The sequence below is a fragment of the Drosophila subpulchrella genome, unplaced genomic scaffold (genome assembly GCF_014743375.2).
Source record: "Drosophila subpulchrella strain 33 F10 #4 breed RU33 unplaced genomic scaffold, RU_Dsub_v1.1 Primary Assembly Seq51, whole genome shotgun sequence".
NCBI lineage: Eukaryota > Metazoa > Arthropoda > Insecta > Diptera > Drosophilidae > Drosophila > Drosophila subpulchrella.
In genome coordinates this window covers 1,036,381-1,051,344 of record NW_023665688.1, presented here as the reverse complement: position 1 = coordinate 1,051,344, position 14,964 = coordinate 1,036,381, and the positions used below count along the sequence as shown (strand labels likewise).

The 14,964-nt window shown below is 50.8% G+C and overlaps 1 protein-coding gene across 1 annotated transcript; it reads left to right on the top strand.

The window, feature by feature from the left end:
• The first annotated feature begins 1,735 nt into the window (after positions 1-1,735).
• On the top strand, positions 1,736-3,738 carry LOC119562475 (predicted GPI-anchored protein 58). Its single transcript, XM_037875670.1, has 2 exons — positions 1,736-1,859; positions 2,918-3,738. The coding sequence occupies exons 1-2, from the start codon at positions 1,736-1,738 to the stop codon at positions 3,736-3,738; spliced, it is 945 nt and encodes a 314-aa protein (XP_037731598.1).
• The last annotated feature ends 11,226 nt before the right edge of the window (positions 3,739-14,964 follow it).

Here is a 14,964-nt window from a genome sequence, read left to right as displayed (position 1 = left end):
CCACAAATAGAAGCAGCAGCAGATGGCCGGCCGCTTACCAGATACGCGGCGAATTCGCGTAGAAACGGCGCGGCGAGGAGAGTTTGGAGACCAAGGATGGAGATCGAGAGAGTTTGGAGACCAAGGAGGGAAAGCGCTGGCAGCTGGATCAGTCGATCACGAGGAGTCAAACCTTCAAGATCAGTTAAAGTACCAAGTGAACAGTCAGTTAAGCAAGTAATCTACGAGGATGCCACAACCAAGCGAGTCGTCGGAAACAGCGCCGTGGGAAGCATACAAGGAGCGAGATCGCCACGTCGAGACGTTCGGGATTGGGACATCAGGAATCTCCGAATTGAGACACAAGTGGCTGAGTTCCGGAAGGCATCACACAGCTAAGTCAAGGCGTTTGTTTTCCAACTTTGTCACGACCACACCCTGGCGAGTCGCCCGGCGGGTCTGTCAGAGACAAGCGGAAGAGGCCTACGACGAAGAACCGTCAGCTTGGGGAGGAAAGTTGTCTGAGACCCGTACCTTGCCCAACCAAGCAGGACCTGGCGTGACGGACGAGCGGTAGATCGATTTGCGGTTTCAAGAGGCGGTCGCCTGGAGAGCCCTGCGATTACCGGCGAAGTTCCCGAACAGCAACCGCCCGACTCCCCGAGTGCCAGAACGCCAAGCTACTGGTCAGGAGACAGCGCAGAGGACATCGGCCGCGACACCAGCAGACATTTCCGGCAGTCACGTTACCATCGCCGCTCGGAGCTCATTAGGGAGCGCAGGAGCGTCGTGGACGTCAAGCATTAGGGTGAAGCCGGGTGGAACGTTCGTCTGCGCTAGGCGATCTGAGCAAGAACCTAGCGGGACCGTCCGGGACAGAGCAAGGGACAGGTATTGCCTCGAAAGGCGTCAGCCTGGAAAGCAAGGCTTGTTCACCCTAGTCTGAGAACGGTGACGCTTCCCTAAGCCCACAAGGCCGAATTCTCTGCGAGTCTAAGGCACAACAAGCGACCCCGAGGGAGCGCGTCGGCAAGCAAGCAGAGGCGGCCACTACGAGCGTCCCGAGACCCGACAAGCAAGAAAGAGGAGCACCAGCAGCCGGCGGAACCAGAGCAAGGAGATACAGAAGCCAGCTCAGCCACACACCCGCTGTACGAATACTACGAGAATAAATCCCACTGTTGCCCTTTGATCCCCTTTGTTTTCTCACTGATCTACGGGGCAGTCACGTCATATAAATTTGGTGGGACGAACACACAATCTTCTGAGCTAGCCGCACGAATCTCGTAGCGAGCAGACAACAAAATCAGTTCGTGACAAGGGTATATCTGTCCTAAAAGGAATCTGCATATTTATTTTTGAATGCTCTTCATTGATAATATTTAATATTTCTTTCTCCAGATCTTTTCTTTGATCTGCAGAATATTGTGAGGATGCGTGAAACACACCCTCCACATTTCGCCACTTTTATTCTTTCCTCCACGAAGGCATGCAATTGGATATTACGGCACGACGGCCATTTATTTATAAGTTATAAGCATAAGTTAGCCATAAGTCGTTACGCCACGAAGGCAATTTATTTAAGTTCAAACTAGAAGCTAAGCTTATCAGATTTAAATATCGCGCGCACCAGGGCTGGAAAACCACCCAGTGTTGGTCAACCGAGGGCCAACAGCTGATAGTGCCGATAGCGATAGGCGGAGGATCGATAAGAAACTGTGTTGGGAAACGAAAAAACCCGGCAAACCGAGCTCACATGCGGCCGCAAGGGCGGAAGCTCGCTCTCATTCCCGAATGGCAGAAAAGGCGACCAGACCTAGGAGCGGACTTCAACCCGGAGTGGCACAGCGGCACGAGCGTCGGCACGCCGGATCCAAGGAGTAAGTGGGACACAGACAATAGAGATCAGACTGAGGTCGAGTAAGGGACTAGGAAAATAACTTGTGAAACTAGCGAATAATAAAGATAAAAGAGAATGAAGAAGTATGTGTCCGCGTGAATTTGTGCATTTTTCGGGAACCCACGTGCAGTGATTTGTGCCGGTCGGGAATCGTGTTGCATTAGAGAAGCTTGCTCGGTGCAAACGACCACCCGATCGCCCACAAGGAGCATAGGAAAGGATCGCCTCTGGCCACCCTCTCCTGGGAACCCCGCCCCAAATACGGTTTAGGTAGTCGCGAGCCATGTGCAGTGATCTGTGCCGGTCGGGAATCGTGTTGCGCCAGAGACGATTACTCAGCGCAAACGACCACTCGATCGACCACAGGGAGCACAGGGAAGGGTCGCCTCCGGCCATCCTCCCCTCGGATCCCTACCCCCTACCCCAGTAGCTTGTGAGTCGCACATCCAGGGGGAACGGCCACGCCGTTCAGCTTTGTTGGTACTTTCTCTATCCGGGATCGGCCCCGCCCTTCGGTTTTGTTGGTATTTTCTCAGGGATCGGCCACGCTGCTCGTTTCGCTAGTATTTTCGCCGGGAGCAGTCCCGCCCTCCACTATACCTTTCGGGTGCCGTGTTGCGCTAGAGCCGCTTACTCGGTGCAACGCGGATACTCTGGCCTCTTTTCCCCGCAAGTCCCCGCGGCAACTCCCCGTCCAGTTTCGTTCCAATATTTTTCTACAAATTTAACTGTAGAGAACCCTGGCCGGACTGAGTTTTATTCCAGCCCATGAAAAAGGTCCTTACAGTTTGGCGCCCGAACAGGGACGAATAAGGACGACTAGATATCCTTCAGGAGAGTTGGGTTTTTACCACCAACCGCATGGCCTAAAGACCCATGTCCAGTAGATGAGATTTAGGGAAAGATAGGAGACCGCAGGAATAGTTAGAGTAGGGGATCCCGTAACACTGCGCCCGCCATTGCTAACCCACTCCCGGAGCGCCACATAGCCACGTGGCCTCCCACGAAGCCGTCAAGCGCATATCACACCCCGAGCAGCGCCCTCAGCGACAGCAGCGCCCAGTCGCGCCCACAGCAGCGCCAACCGCGCCGGACAAGTGGTCACCAGCCACACAACGAGCGTCACTAGGAGCGCGCAACGAGCGGCCCCGCGCCATCGGGCGGCGTCATTGCACCACCAGCAGCACCCACCGAGTGCCCACCGAGCGCCACCCGCGCCCAACGCACAGCCCTACGAGCGGCTACCACCGAGCGCCATCAAGCAGGGCAACAGCCGTGCCCACCGAGCGCTCACCACACCGATCACCGCTGCCGCGCATCAGTCGCGCCACGGGAAGCGCCCACCACGTGCTCACCAGGAGCGCCCAACGATCAGCGCCGCCGCTCACCAGCCGCACTCACCGAGCGCCATCAGGAGCGCCAGCCTCAGCAGCGCCCACCGAGCGGCTTCCGCGCCCTCAGTAGCGTTCAGCGCCCATCAGCAGCGCCCACCGAGCGGCGTTAGTGCCCAACAGGCGCCCTCAGCAGCGCCAACCGAGCGCCAATCACCGCGCCCACAGCAGCGCCCATCAGCAGCGCCCAGCCGCGCCCTCAGCAGCGCCCAGCCGCGCCCTCAGCAGCGCCCAGCCGCGCCCTCAGCAGCGCCAACCTCGCCGGATACGTGGTCACTAGCCACGATACGAGCGCCACCAGGAGCGCCCAACGATCAGCGCCGCCCCTCACCAGCCGCACTCACCGAGCGCCAACGGGAGCGCCAGCCGCAACCACATCGGTCAGCCACTGCCGCACGTCAGCAGCACCTGCCGTGCGCCCGCCGCATCACGCCCCTGGTAGCGCCCAGCGCCCAGTCACACCACTAGGAGCGCTCACCGAGTGATCCCCAGCAGAGCCATCGGCAGCGCCACCGCGCGTATGCCCAGTGACTCGGGAAAGAAAACGTCAGAGGACGCAGAATCAAAGCCAGATCCGGCAGCTGCCGGACTGGAAGAGGACAGGTTTTTCACCGCATCCGGGGGTGATTCCACGACCGCAAACATGGGGGTCAGGTGGATCGCCTACCGCCGGAAGGACGAGCTGCAGGCTCTGCTAAAAGAGTTTGGACTTGACCCGAACGGCCAAGTAGATGAACTACGACCACGATTGGCATCCTTCATCGGAGGAGGAGACCACAGCCCGGCTCTACGAGAGCGCTTTGCCGCACTGGAGGCAATATACCCAGAAGCACCCACCCCGAGGACGTCCATAAGTCGGGCCACCTCACCGATGCCCGGAATTGAGGATCACACGCTTCCCGTGCCCTGCTTAGGGAACCTACGGAAAAGCCCTGGACGGGAGATTCCGGCCGCCAACCCAGCCGCCCATCTTCCGCACAGCCCTATATCCGCGGCCGTGTTCGCCGAGAAACTGCGAGGATGGGGCGTACTTTTTGACGGACAGTCAGACCCCGTTCATTTTATAGAACGCATCGAGGAAGGTGCCACTGCCTACAATGTGAGAACGAGTGACATACCGAGGGCCGTCATTGGACTTCTCTCAGGCCGCGCCGAAGGCTGGTACCGGGCATACCAAATGCACACCGAGCCATGGGAAACTTTCCGAAGTTTTTCTTGCCTCCGCGGTACTACCAGAGCCTAGAAGATGCCATCCGGATCAGGCAACAACAAGTGGGCGAGCTCTTCAAAATATACGTAGTGGAATTACGCCTGATGATGCAACGCGCCAAGTACTCACTAGACCAGGAGCTCGAGCGGATCTACGAGAATTTGATGCCGGAGTACCAGCTTTTCATACGGCGACATGAGCTCTCCTCACTAGAGGGGCTTACCCAACTGGCAACTGCGTTCGAAATCGCACGGGATCGAGACCCCGTTCGACATGCAGCCCTAATTCCAACCGCAAGCTGGAATTCCGGCAGGGAGAGCAGCGGAAGACCCACACCTCGACCCCAGAACTTTCCCGCTCCAACGCCCTCTGGACCCAGGAGGCCGGCGATATCCAACGGGATGATCGCCCAGGAAGCGGAACCACCGGTTGACGTCGGCCGAGCTTGTCACCGCTGCGGAGAAATTGGACACTTCACACGAGAATGCCGAAACCCACCGCTGATGTACTGCTGGGACTGTGGGAAACGAAGCATCCGTACCATCGACTGCTGCCGCCGGACGGAAAACGGCCAGGGTCGCCGCCCACGTCGGGAGCCTGCGGTGACCCACTCGGTGCTCCCCCATCACTAGATTCCCCACTCCGCCTGGCGGGGGGGCGGATTGTTGCCAATGTTACCATCGAGGGACAACCTTTCTCGGCAACAATTGACATAGGAGCCTCGCGAAGCTTTGTCAGCGAAGCGATCGCCAAGCGCCTAGACTTAGGAAGAAACAGCAGAGAAGTCCGCTCCCGCATCTCTCTGGCGGATGGATCCCAGAAAGAGGTGACCAAGGCCCTCCAGGCGCAAGTCGGCTTAAACGACCGACCGATCGGGCTGACGCTACTAGTCCTGCCAACGATCCTGGATGAAGTGATTTTGGGCATCGACTTTCTCTGCGCCATCAGCGCAACTCTAATCTGCGGTCAAGTCTGCTTGCAACTAGCCCCACCTGCCACCCGGAAGGTAGAACCAACCCCAGATACGCGGGCGACTCCTACGGCCGCAACCGCGCAATCCCCAAGCACACCCGGTACGCCGCGATCATCGCAAGGCACCGAGGGGGACCAAAACAGTTCCAAAGCCTTCTCCGAGGACTCACATAAAGCCAAACGCGCCAGTGCGGAAGACAAGTCGTGACCCCTCGGGACCCCCGTTGTCAAGGAACCCGTCAGGCGACACCGCGGGAACCTGCATCACCACGGAGAACAGGTACGGCATACAGCCGCAGGCGGACGCCGCCACGGCAAAGGAGAAGAACCCGTTTAGACGCCCCTCCGCGAGCGCCATGTTGGCCACCACAACGGTGGAAACTCACACGCGCAAACCCACCACCTCACCTGGGCCTCGGGAACCACAACGGAAAATCGGTGTATATCAGCTGCCAGCCCAGTCGGACGCAGCCAGCGCACGGAAGCACAACCCGTTCCGGAGCCACTGTCCCCACGGACACCTGGCCACTGTATTGGAGGACCCAACCAGGGTACAGGTGACCGAAAAACCTCACGCCGAGGAAACCGCCCACTTTCTGCAGGGGGAGCTACAGCTTTTCGACGAGCTAAGCGGGCCAACGGAGATCGCCGAGCATACCATCACTCTCCGGGATAATAAGCCACTAAAGCAGCGGTATTATCCAAAGAACCCCGCCATGCAGAGCATAATCAATCAGCAGTTGGACGAGCTATTACGAGACGACCGAATCGAGCCCTTCCGTAGCCCGCACAGTGCCCCGCTGGTGCTCGTGCGGAAGAAGACAGGGGATATGCGGATGTGCGTCGACTATCGACAACTCAACGCACATTCCATACCCGATGCGCACCCACTCCCACGAATCAATCACTTATTGGAGCGGCTACGGAACGCCCGGTTCATCTCAACGCTGGATCTTAAGAATGGATACTGGCAGATCCCTATGGCGGAAGGAAGCCGCGAATGCACGGCTTTCACCGTCCCTGGGCGTGGACTCTTCCACTGGAAAGTCATGCCCTTTGGGCTGCATTCTGCCCCAGCAACGTTCCAGCGAGCCCTTGACAGCGTCATCGGGCCGGATATGGAACCCCACGCCTTCGCCTACTTGGATGACATCATCGTCATCGGGGCGACGTGGGAGGAACATGCCAGGAATCTCAGGGAAGTCTTCCGACGACTGCGGGAAGCAAAGTTTCGGCTGAATCAAGGCAAGTGCAAGTTTTTCCAGAAGAAGCTGGTATACTTAGGCCACTTGATCAGCGAAGAAGGCATCAGGACGGACCCAGATAAGATAGCTGCTATCCAGGGACTACGCCCGCCAACCAACGTCAAGGAACTCCGTCGCCATTTGGGCATCGCATCTTGGTATCGACGCTTCGTCCAGGATTTCGCCTCCATCGTTCAGCCCATGTCCCGACTCCTCAGGAAGGGGGACAAGTGGAGCTGGGAGGAGCCCCAACAGCAGGCATTTGAGACACTCAAAGCCAGACTAATGGCCTCACCGGTACTGGCCTGCCCAAATTTTGAATACAAGTTCCAGCTTCAGACGGATGCAAGTGATGCATGACTTGGAGCAGTCCTCACTCAGAGCATCGATGGAGAGGAAAAGGTCATCGCCTACGTAAGTCGACGCCTCGAGCGAGCCGAAGAAAACTACTCCACTACCGAAAAGGAGTGCCTCGCCATAGTTTGGGCCACGCGGAAGCTACGCTGCTACTTGGAGGGCTACCAGTTTGACGTGATTACGGATCACCTCGCTCTCAAGTGGTTGAACTCGATTGACAACCCCATGGGCCGCATAGCCCGGTGGGCTCTGGAGCTGCAACAATACCAGTTTACCCACCTCTATCGGAAGGGCAAATACAACGTTGTTGCCGACGCCCTCTCCCGACAACCCGTAGAGATGCTTCAGCTGCTCGCGGAACACGGAACTCAGTGCAAATGGATCCGGAGGATGCAAGAAGAAGTCCAGAGGCGCCCGGAAAAGTTTCCGGATTACACTCTGGATCACGGACAGCTGTATCGACACATCGGAAACACCTCAGACGTGGGAAACAGCAACCCATGGAAGCTTTGCGTGCCTCGGGAGCAGAGACAACGAGTGCTGGAGGAATGCCTCGACCACCCTTCTGCTGGTCACCTGGGCATCCGGAAGACTCGCAGACGGATTGCCCAACGATATTTCTGGCCGGGATTACATAGAGACGTTGTGCGGTACGTCATCAGCTGCTTGGTTTGCCAACAATACAAGGTGAGTCAAAGCAAACCGGCGGGCAAAATGCTCACCCGCCATCCCACGGAGGCATTCGCGCTCGTCGGAGCCGACTTCGTTGGACCTCTTCCTCGGACCCGACGAGGGAATACCATGCTGCTCGTATTTATAGATGTCTCTTCCAAATGGGTCAAGATCATCCCCCTAAAGAAGGCCACAGCCGCCCAACTGGAGTTTGGATTTCGGGAAAGGATAATATCCCGCTTTGGAGCACCCAGGACTTTCAGCCGCGGTTTCAAGACATTCTGTCGCACTAACGGTATCAAACTGGAATACACAGCTCCCTATTCCCCGCAGCAGAACCCCACCGAACGGGCAAACCGGACCATCAAGACAATGATAGCCCCGTACGTGGACCAGGATCACAGGACATGGGATCAGCTACATCTCAGATAGCACCGGTTTCAGCCCCGCCTATCTGGTGCAGGGTAGGGAACCCAGATTGCCAGGAGCCCTCTTTGATGCGGTCACGCCTGGTCTACACTCGTCGCCGTTGGACCCCACTGAGCGAGCTAAACGACTTCAGGAAGCTTTCCGCACTGCGCTGGAAACCAACCAGATGGCTTCTCAGGAACAAGGCCGCCACTACAATTTGCGACGTCGCGAGTGGAGAGCCCAGCTCGGATCACAGGTTATGGTCCGCCTTCACCACCTGTCAAAGGCCAGCGAAGGCTTTAACGCGAAGCTTGCTCCTAAGTACTCGGGGCCATTTAAGGTGCTGAAGTTCCTCTCCCCGAATATCGTCAGGATACAACATATGGAAAACAGGAAGAGGCGAACAGCAGGAGTAGGCGACCTGAAGGAGTACCACCAACGCAGCGACCAACTAGGGGACCCGGAAGAAGCCACCGGAGAGAGCGCGTGCCCAACATAAGGGAGTCGACGAATGTACCCAAAGCATCGTAGTAATAACTTTAGTAGAAAACTAGGTTAAGCTGAGAGTTGTACCCACTAGATAAGTCGATCCTCGCACTCAGGCAGGGCAAGTAAGGAACGTAGGCCTAGGCTAATTTTCTAGCAATCTACAGATCGGAACTACAGCAACAGGATGGAGCCCTTCTACCCAAACTTCGTCGCAGGGGTCTACCAACCGGTCGACCACCATGACTCGGACATGGATACCAACGACGGCGCACCCCCCAGCCGGGACTCGGCCCTGTCAGACCGGAGCCCCACACCACCCAGCTTCAGCCCAATCCTCAGCCTCCAGTCACGCGAAGCTCGTAACGGCGACTCTATCTCCACCGTGCCGTGGTCGCTGGACGCAAGCATCGCAGTTAGCGGCGAGCCACCTGCGGCGTTTGCAGCTGGAGCATCGGGGGGACGAGCGAGGAACCGGACCTGAAATTATTCCTCGGCAGGGAAGACGAGGAGGAGGTCCTGCAAGCCCTCCGGGAGTGTCCGGACGCTGGACAAGTCATGGAGGAGGCCCAGTGGATCGTCGCCCCAGTCGGCTGGAGGGTAGACACCCACCAGCGATGACTGCCTACAGCCCTAGTCGCATCCATCCAGGAGCAGGATCGACGGAGGGTGCGCTACCTGCGCCAGATCGAGGGTCATCGGTTCCGAGTCACCATCACCGCCGGGCGGGAGGTGATCGTTTCCCTCCGCCATAATCACGCCGAAGAAAGGGGGGGTGTGAGGATGCGTGAAACACACCCTCCACATTTCGCCACTTTTATTCTTTCCTCCACGAAGGCATGCAATTGGATATTACGGCACGACGGCCATTTATTTATAAGTTATAAGCATAAGTTAGCCATAAGTCGTTACGCCACGAAGGCAATTTATTTAAGTTCAAACTAGAAGCTAAGCTTATCAGATTTAAATATCGCGCGCACCAGGGCTGGAAAACCACCCAGTGTTGGTCAACCGAGGGCCAACAGCTGATAGTGCCGATAGCGATAGGCGGAGGATCGATAAGAAACTGTGTTGGGAAACGAAAAAACCCGGCAAGCCGAGCTCACATGCGGCCGCAAGGGCGGAAGCTCGCTCTCATTCCCGAATGGCAGAAAAGGCGACCAGACCTAGGAGCGGACTTCAACCCGGAGTGGCACAGCGGCACGAGCGTCGGCACGCCGGATCCAAGGAGTAAGTGGGACACAGACAATAGAGATCAGACTGAGTGCGAGTAGGAGACTAGGAAAATAACTTGTGAAACTAGCGAATAATAAAGATAAAAGAGAATGAAGAAGTATGTGTCCGCGCGAATTTGTGCATTTTTGGGGAACCCACGTGCAGTGATTTGTGCCGGTCGGGAATCGTGTCGCATTAGAGAAGCTTGCTCGGTGCAAACGACCACCCGATCGCCCACAAGGAGCATAGGAAAGGATCGCCTCTGGCCACCCTCTCCTGGGAACCCCGCCCCAAATACGGTTTAGGTAGTCGCGAGCCACGTGCAGTGATCTGTGCCGGTCGGGAATCGTGTTGCGCCAGAGACGATTACTCAGCGCAAACGACCACTCGATCGACCACAGGGAGCACAGGGAAGGGTCGCCTCCGGCCATCCTCCCCTCGGATCCCTACCCCCTACCCCAGTAGCTTGTGAGTCGCACATCCAGGGGGAACGGCCACGCCGTTTAGCTTTGTTGGTATTTTCTCTATACGGGATCGGCCCCGCCGTCCGGTTTTGTAGGTATTTTCTCAGGGATCGGCCACTCTGCTCGTTTCGCTAGTATTTTCGCCGGGAGCAGCCCCGCCCTCCACTATACCTTTCGGGTGCCGTGTTGCGCTACAGCCGCTTACTCGGTGCAACGCGGATACTCTGGCCTCTTTTCCCCGCAAATCCCCGCGGCAACTCCCCGTCCAGTTTCGTTCCTATATTTTTCTACAAATTTAACTGTAGAGGACCCTGGCCGGACTGAGTTTTATCCCAGCCCATGAAAAAGGTCCTTACAAGATATTTTTATGTTGTTCAGAATTTTTAAATTCCAAACTTTTATTTATGTCGGATTTTTCTACGACGGCGTGTTCAGGTTTTTTAATTCCCAAATTTATATTTTTGTCTGATTTTTCAACGACGGCATGTTCAGTATTTTTAATTCACAAACTTTTATTTTTATCGGATATTTCAACGACGGCCTGTTCACGATTTTTACAACCCAAACTAAATTCGCTTTGATTACTCATTTCAGATTCGGATCTGATTTGACCCCTTTAATCAAAGTATTTTTATACCCCTTACTCGTAGAGTAAAAGGGTGTACTAGATTCGTCGGAAAGTATGTACAAGGCAGAAGGAAGCGTTTCCGACCCCATAAAGTATATACTAGGGTGGTCAAAAGTATTTTCACAAAACAAAAGTTATATATACTCATAATTTGAACTTACTTCTTGTTAACTTTGGCATCAATGGAAAGGTAATTTAAATGCCGTTTGAATAATACAATACATTTCTTAACCCATTCAGTACTTATTGAAAAGGACGAATTTGTGTGAAAATGTCCTTTTTGAACTTTTTTCCTCGACTTGAAAACTTAAATTTTTTGATGCAAAAAGTTTCTTCAAACAAAAATAATAGTAACTGCAAAAAGAATTTTTCAAAAATCATTTTGCTTATATTTTTTATGATTTTTTGAAAGTGACAATGACGGAAAAAATTTGTATGAAAAAGAGAAAAATATGGCTTAAATGCATGTTTTTAAGCATTTTCAAAAAATTATAGAAAATATAAGCAAAATGATTTTTGAAAAATTCTTCTTTCAGTTTCTATTATTTTTGTTTGGAGAAACTTTTTGCATCAAAAAATTTAAGTTTTCAAGTCGAGGAAAAAAGTTCAAAAAGGACATTTTCACACAAATTTGTCCTTTTCAATAAGTACTGAAAGGGTTAAGAAATGTATTACATCATTCAAACGGCATTTAAATTACCTTTCCATTGATGCCAAAGTTAACAAGAAGTAAGTTCAAATTATGAGTATATTTAACTTTTGTTTTGTGAAAATACTTTTGACCACCCCTGTATATTCTTGATCAGGATCACTCTAACGCCCACAAACCGCCCAAAACTGTGGCTCCTACAGTTTTCATGCTTGAATAAAAATGTTAAGTGAAATGTAATGTTCTCATCAATACCTATCGATTGTCCCAAAAAAAAGTTCCCACGCCCACTTTAACGCCCACAAACTTCAAAAAATCGTACATATGAACGCGGATATCTGGAAAAATATCAAAGATATAGAAATGGGATTTCAGATTTAGATTCCGTAGGCTTAAGCGCAGCGTAAGTTTGTTACGCGAATACGCCACGCCCACTGCAACGCCCACAAGCCGCCAAAGCCTATGGCGCCCACAATTTTCATGCTAGATAAAAAATTTTAACTGGAATGTATTGGTCTCGTCAATACCTATCGATTGATCCAAAAAAAAATTTTGCCACGCCCACATCGCTTAAATCTGTCTAACTCCGGTAGGTGGCGCACATCAATCTCGCTTTGCTGCTTGCATATCTCCATTTTGGTCCCTTTAGCTGAGTAACGGGTATCTGATAGTCGAGGTACTCGACTATAGCGTTCTTCCTTGTTTTAAATTTTCAGTGTTGGGGAACGTAAGCATTTGGTGCAAGTTGTAATGCATAACGTCAGTTTCCTTGCTATTTCCTTGCTAAAAATATATGAAAAAGATTTCCTCGTAACTGCAATCGCATACTTTTTAGCTTGCCCAGCACTAATAGCAAGTAAACTGACGTTATGCATTACAACTTGCACCAAATTCTTATGTTCCCCAACAATAAAAATTTAAAATAATGTTTAACGGCCGCTGCTCCCGAATACTGAACTTGGGTATGTACGTTTAAGATCTGTAAAAAATGGATTTACCAACGGATTGTCGTGATCAATGGCGCATATTCTCCGTTAAGGTTCAGCCTTCAAGAAAACAACATAAAACTAATTTCGGTTTTTAGGCGTGTATTTTTAAAGAAGCTTTTTATGACAGCGTTTTTGCATTTTTTCCAACTTTTTCAACTTTGACGAAGTGTAGCTTCTAAACTAATCAATGGAACTCAATGATGTGTAAAAAAAAGTTAGAGGGCATTTTATTACCTGTAAAATCAGAACTCGAATTAAAAAATAAAAAAACGCGAAAAACGTTATTCACACTTTAAAAAAAATTCGTACCATAGAAACAATTTTAAGTGCCCTTTTCTTAATCAGGGAGATATACCTTAACGGAAAACAACGGTTTCCTTGAAGGCGTATTTCATAAATTTTTTTTGTCAACTGGTGTTATTATTGTTTCGCTGGTTGTTATAATTATTGTTTTGTTGTCTTGGCTTGTGGTTGAAATGTATTTGACCATCTCCACCAGAGTTTGGCTCACTATGTTTTCTCTGAGTAGTTGTGAAACTATCTGCGAAATGAGCCCTCATGTTGTTGCTTTCTAATTTCTGAACTATGACCATTTGCATTTGGTAGGCCAGGTGGATTCATTGGGAACATGGTATCTGAAATTTGGCCGATGAGGCCTGTGATGAAAACTCTAAGAGCTGGCTTCCTATATTATTCACTTAACTCCTGTTCGATAATATGTATTGGACGCTTGTCGCTAAAGACAAAGTCAAGTCTGGCCATTATGGCATCGAAATTTAACACCGAACCATTATGGATTATGGCATCGTTTTCCATTCCCGTTATTTTGTTTCTTAACATAGACAAGGAAGAATAAAACCTTTCACTCCCTCTGGCATATTTTCCCGTGGCTATTTGAGCTGATTCTCTTCAGCTTATATGTTTATCTATATCTATATCTATTTATATATATATTTAATAAAAAAAGGTAGTATCGCTCACGAATCGTCCTCCTTATTATTCTTCTCGTTGTTTGTTGATCCTGTTGGGGTCGTCCTTCTCTTGTCCTTCTTTTTTGGCTTACAGATTTTTTCTTGGGGTCTTCCTTCTTTTTCAATGCTTATATTTGTTTCGATGATTTTTTGTTTTATAAATATTTTTGAATTAAACTGTTTTTTCCGATGGTTACATGTTTCGATGATTTTTTGTTACTTTTAGATCTTAATATTGTCAGAGCAGTGAATTTATGTTACGATCACTATTTTGTATTTGGAGATTTAAGGGGATTAATTCATTTATTTTATTTTTTTTGCACTTTTTATCAAGTTTAAGAGGATTATTGCATTTATTAATTTCTACCTTAATTTTTATTAACACAAGCTTAATATTTTCGTCGGTTGTATCGGGTTTTTGGTCCCGCTTAATTCCTTTTAGACTCTAAGACGTTGGGCGCCAATTAAGTTTCCCACTAGTGAATTTGTTAAAAAAAAATTTTTTTTTTTTATAATCACTTATTCACTATTACAATTTTTCAAAAGGTCGAACTTATTTTATTCACTGCTCTTTTACTTTTTCTCGATATATTCTACTGCCCGATTCGGATCTCAAAAACGGACTGCCTTGCCTCTAGTTCAATGATCAATAATCAAACCTCGGCTTAAGAGACTTATCCCCAAAAATTGATAAAGAGAATGATTCAAGAGAGTCGGAAAATAGGATGATGCAATTTGCCAATTAAGTTTGAAGTCCAAACTTGGCCGGAAATTGGTGCTTACATTAGCGGACTTTAGGGATCGCTTTGGGGATCTTCTTGTTTACGTTAGCGGACTCAGGACTCGCTTTGGGGATCTTTTTGTTTACGTTAGCGGACTCAGGGCTCGCTCTGGGACTCCGATGTTTACAATATCGGCTTGGATGTTTACAGCATCCGTTTAATGCGGACTGCGTGAAACGGATCTGGGTGGGAATGATTTGGAGGCGTAGTTGACAGAAATAGCTGATCACGGATTTATCTCGGGTCTGTCAGAGTTATTTGGAAATTAGCTACCGGCTCAAAGTAGTTAATAAATTGGGTAAGAGCCCCTAAATAATGTGTCATATAACTTGCATGTAGCTGCCGCCGTTGAAAGGTTTTGAATGGCCAACATTTCAAACACAATCTCACAGTTGCAATTTGTAAAATGTTCCATATCAATTGATACATTTTGCTTTGCTTCGCGTGCGTTAAATTTCCTTTCGTTGTGTTGTGTTTGGGTTCCCTTTTTGCTTTGATTTATTTTGGGGTATATGTAGTTGTATGATGGGCAATTTCAATATACAAGATGGAGATACTTTTTTGTTTTGCTTTCAAATCATGTCCACCCGTGGGGCCCACTACTTGCCCTTGTTCTGCTGCCGGTGCTTCTGGATCCGTACTCA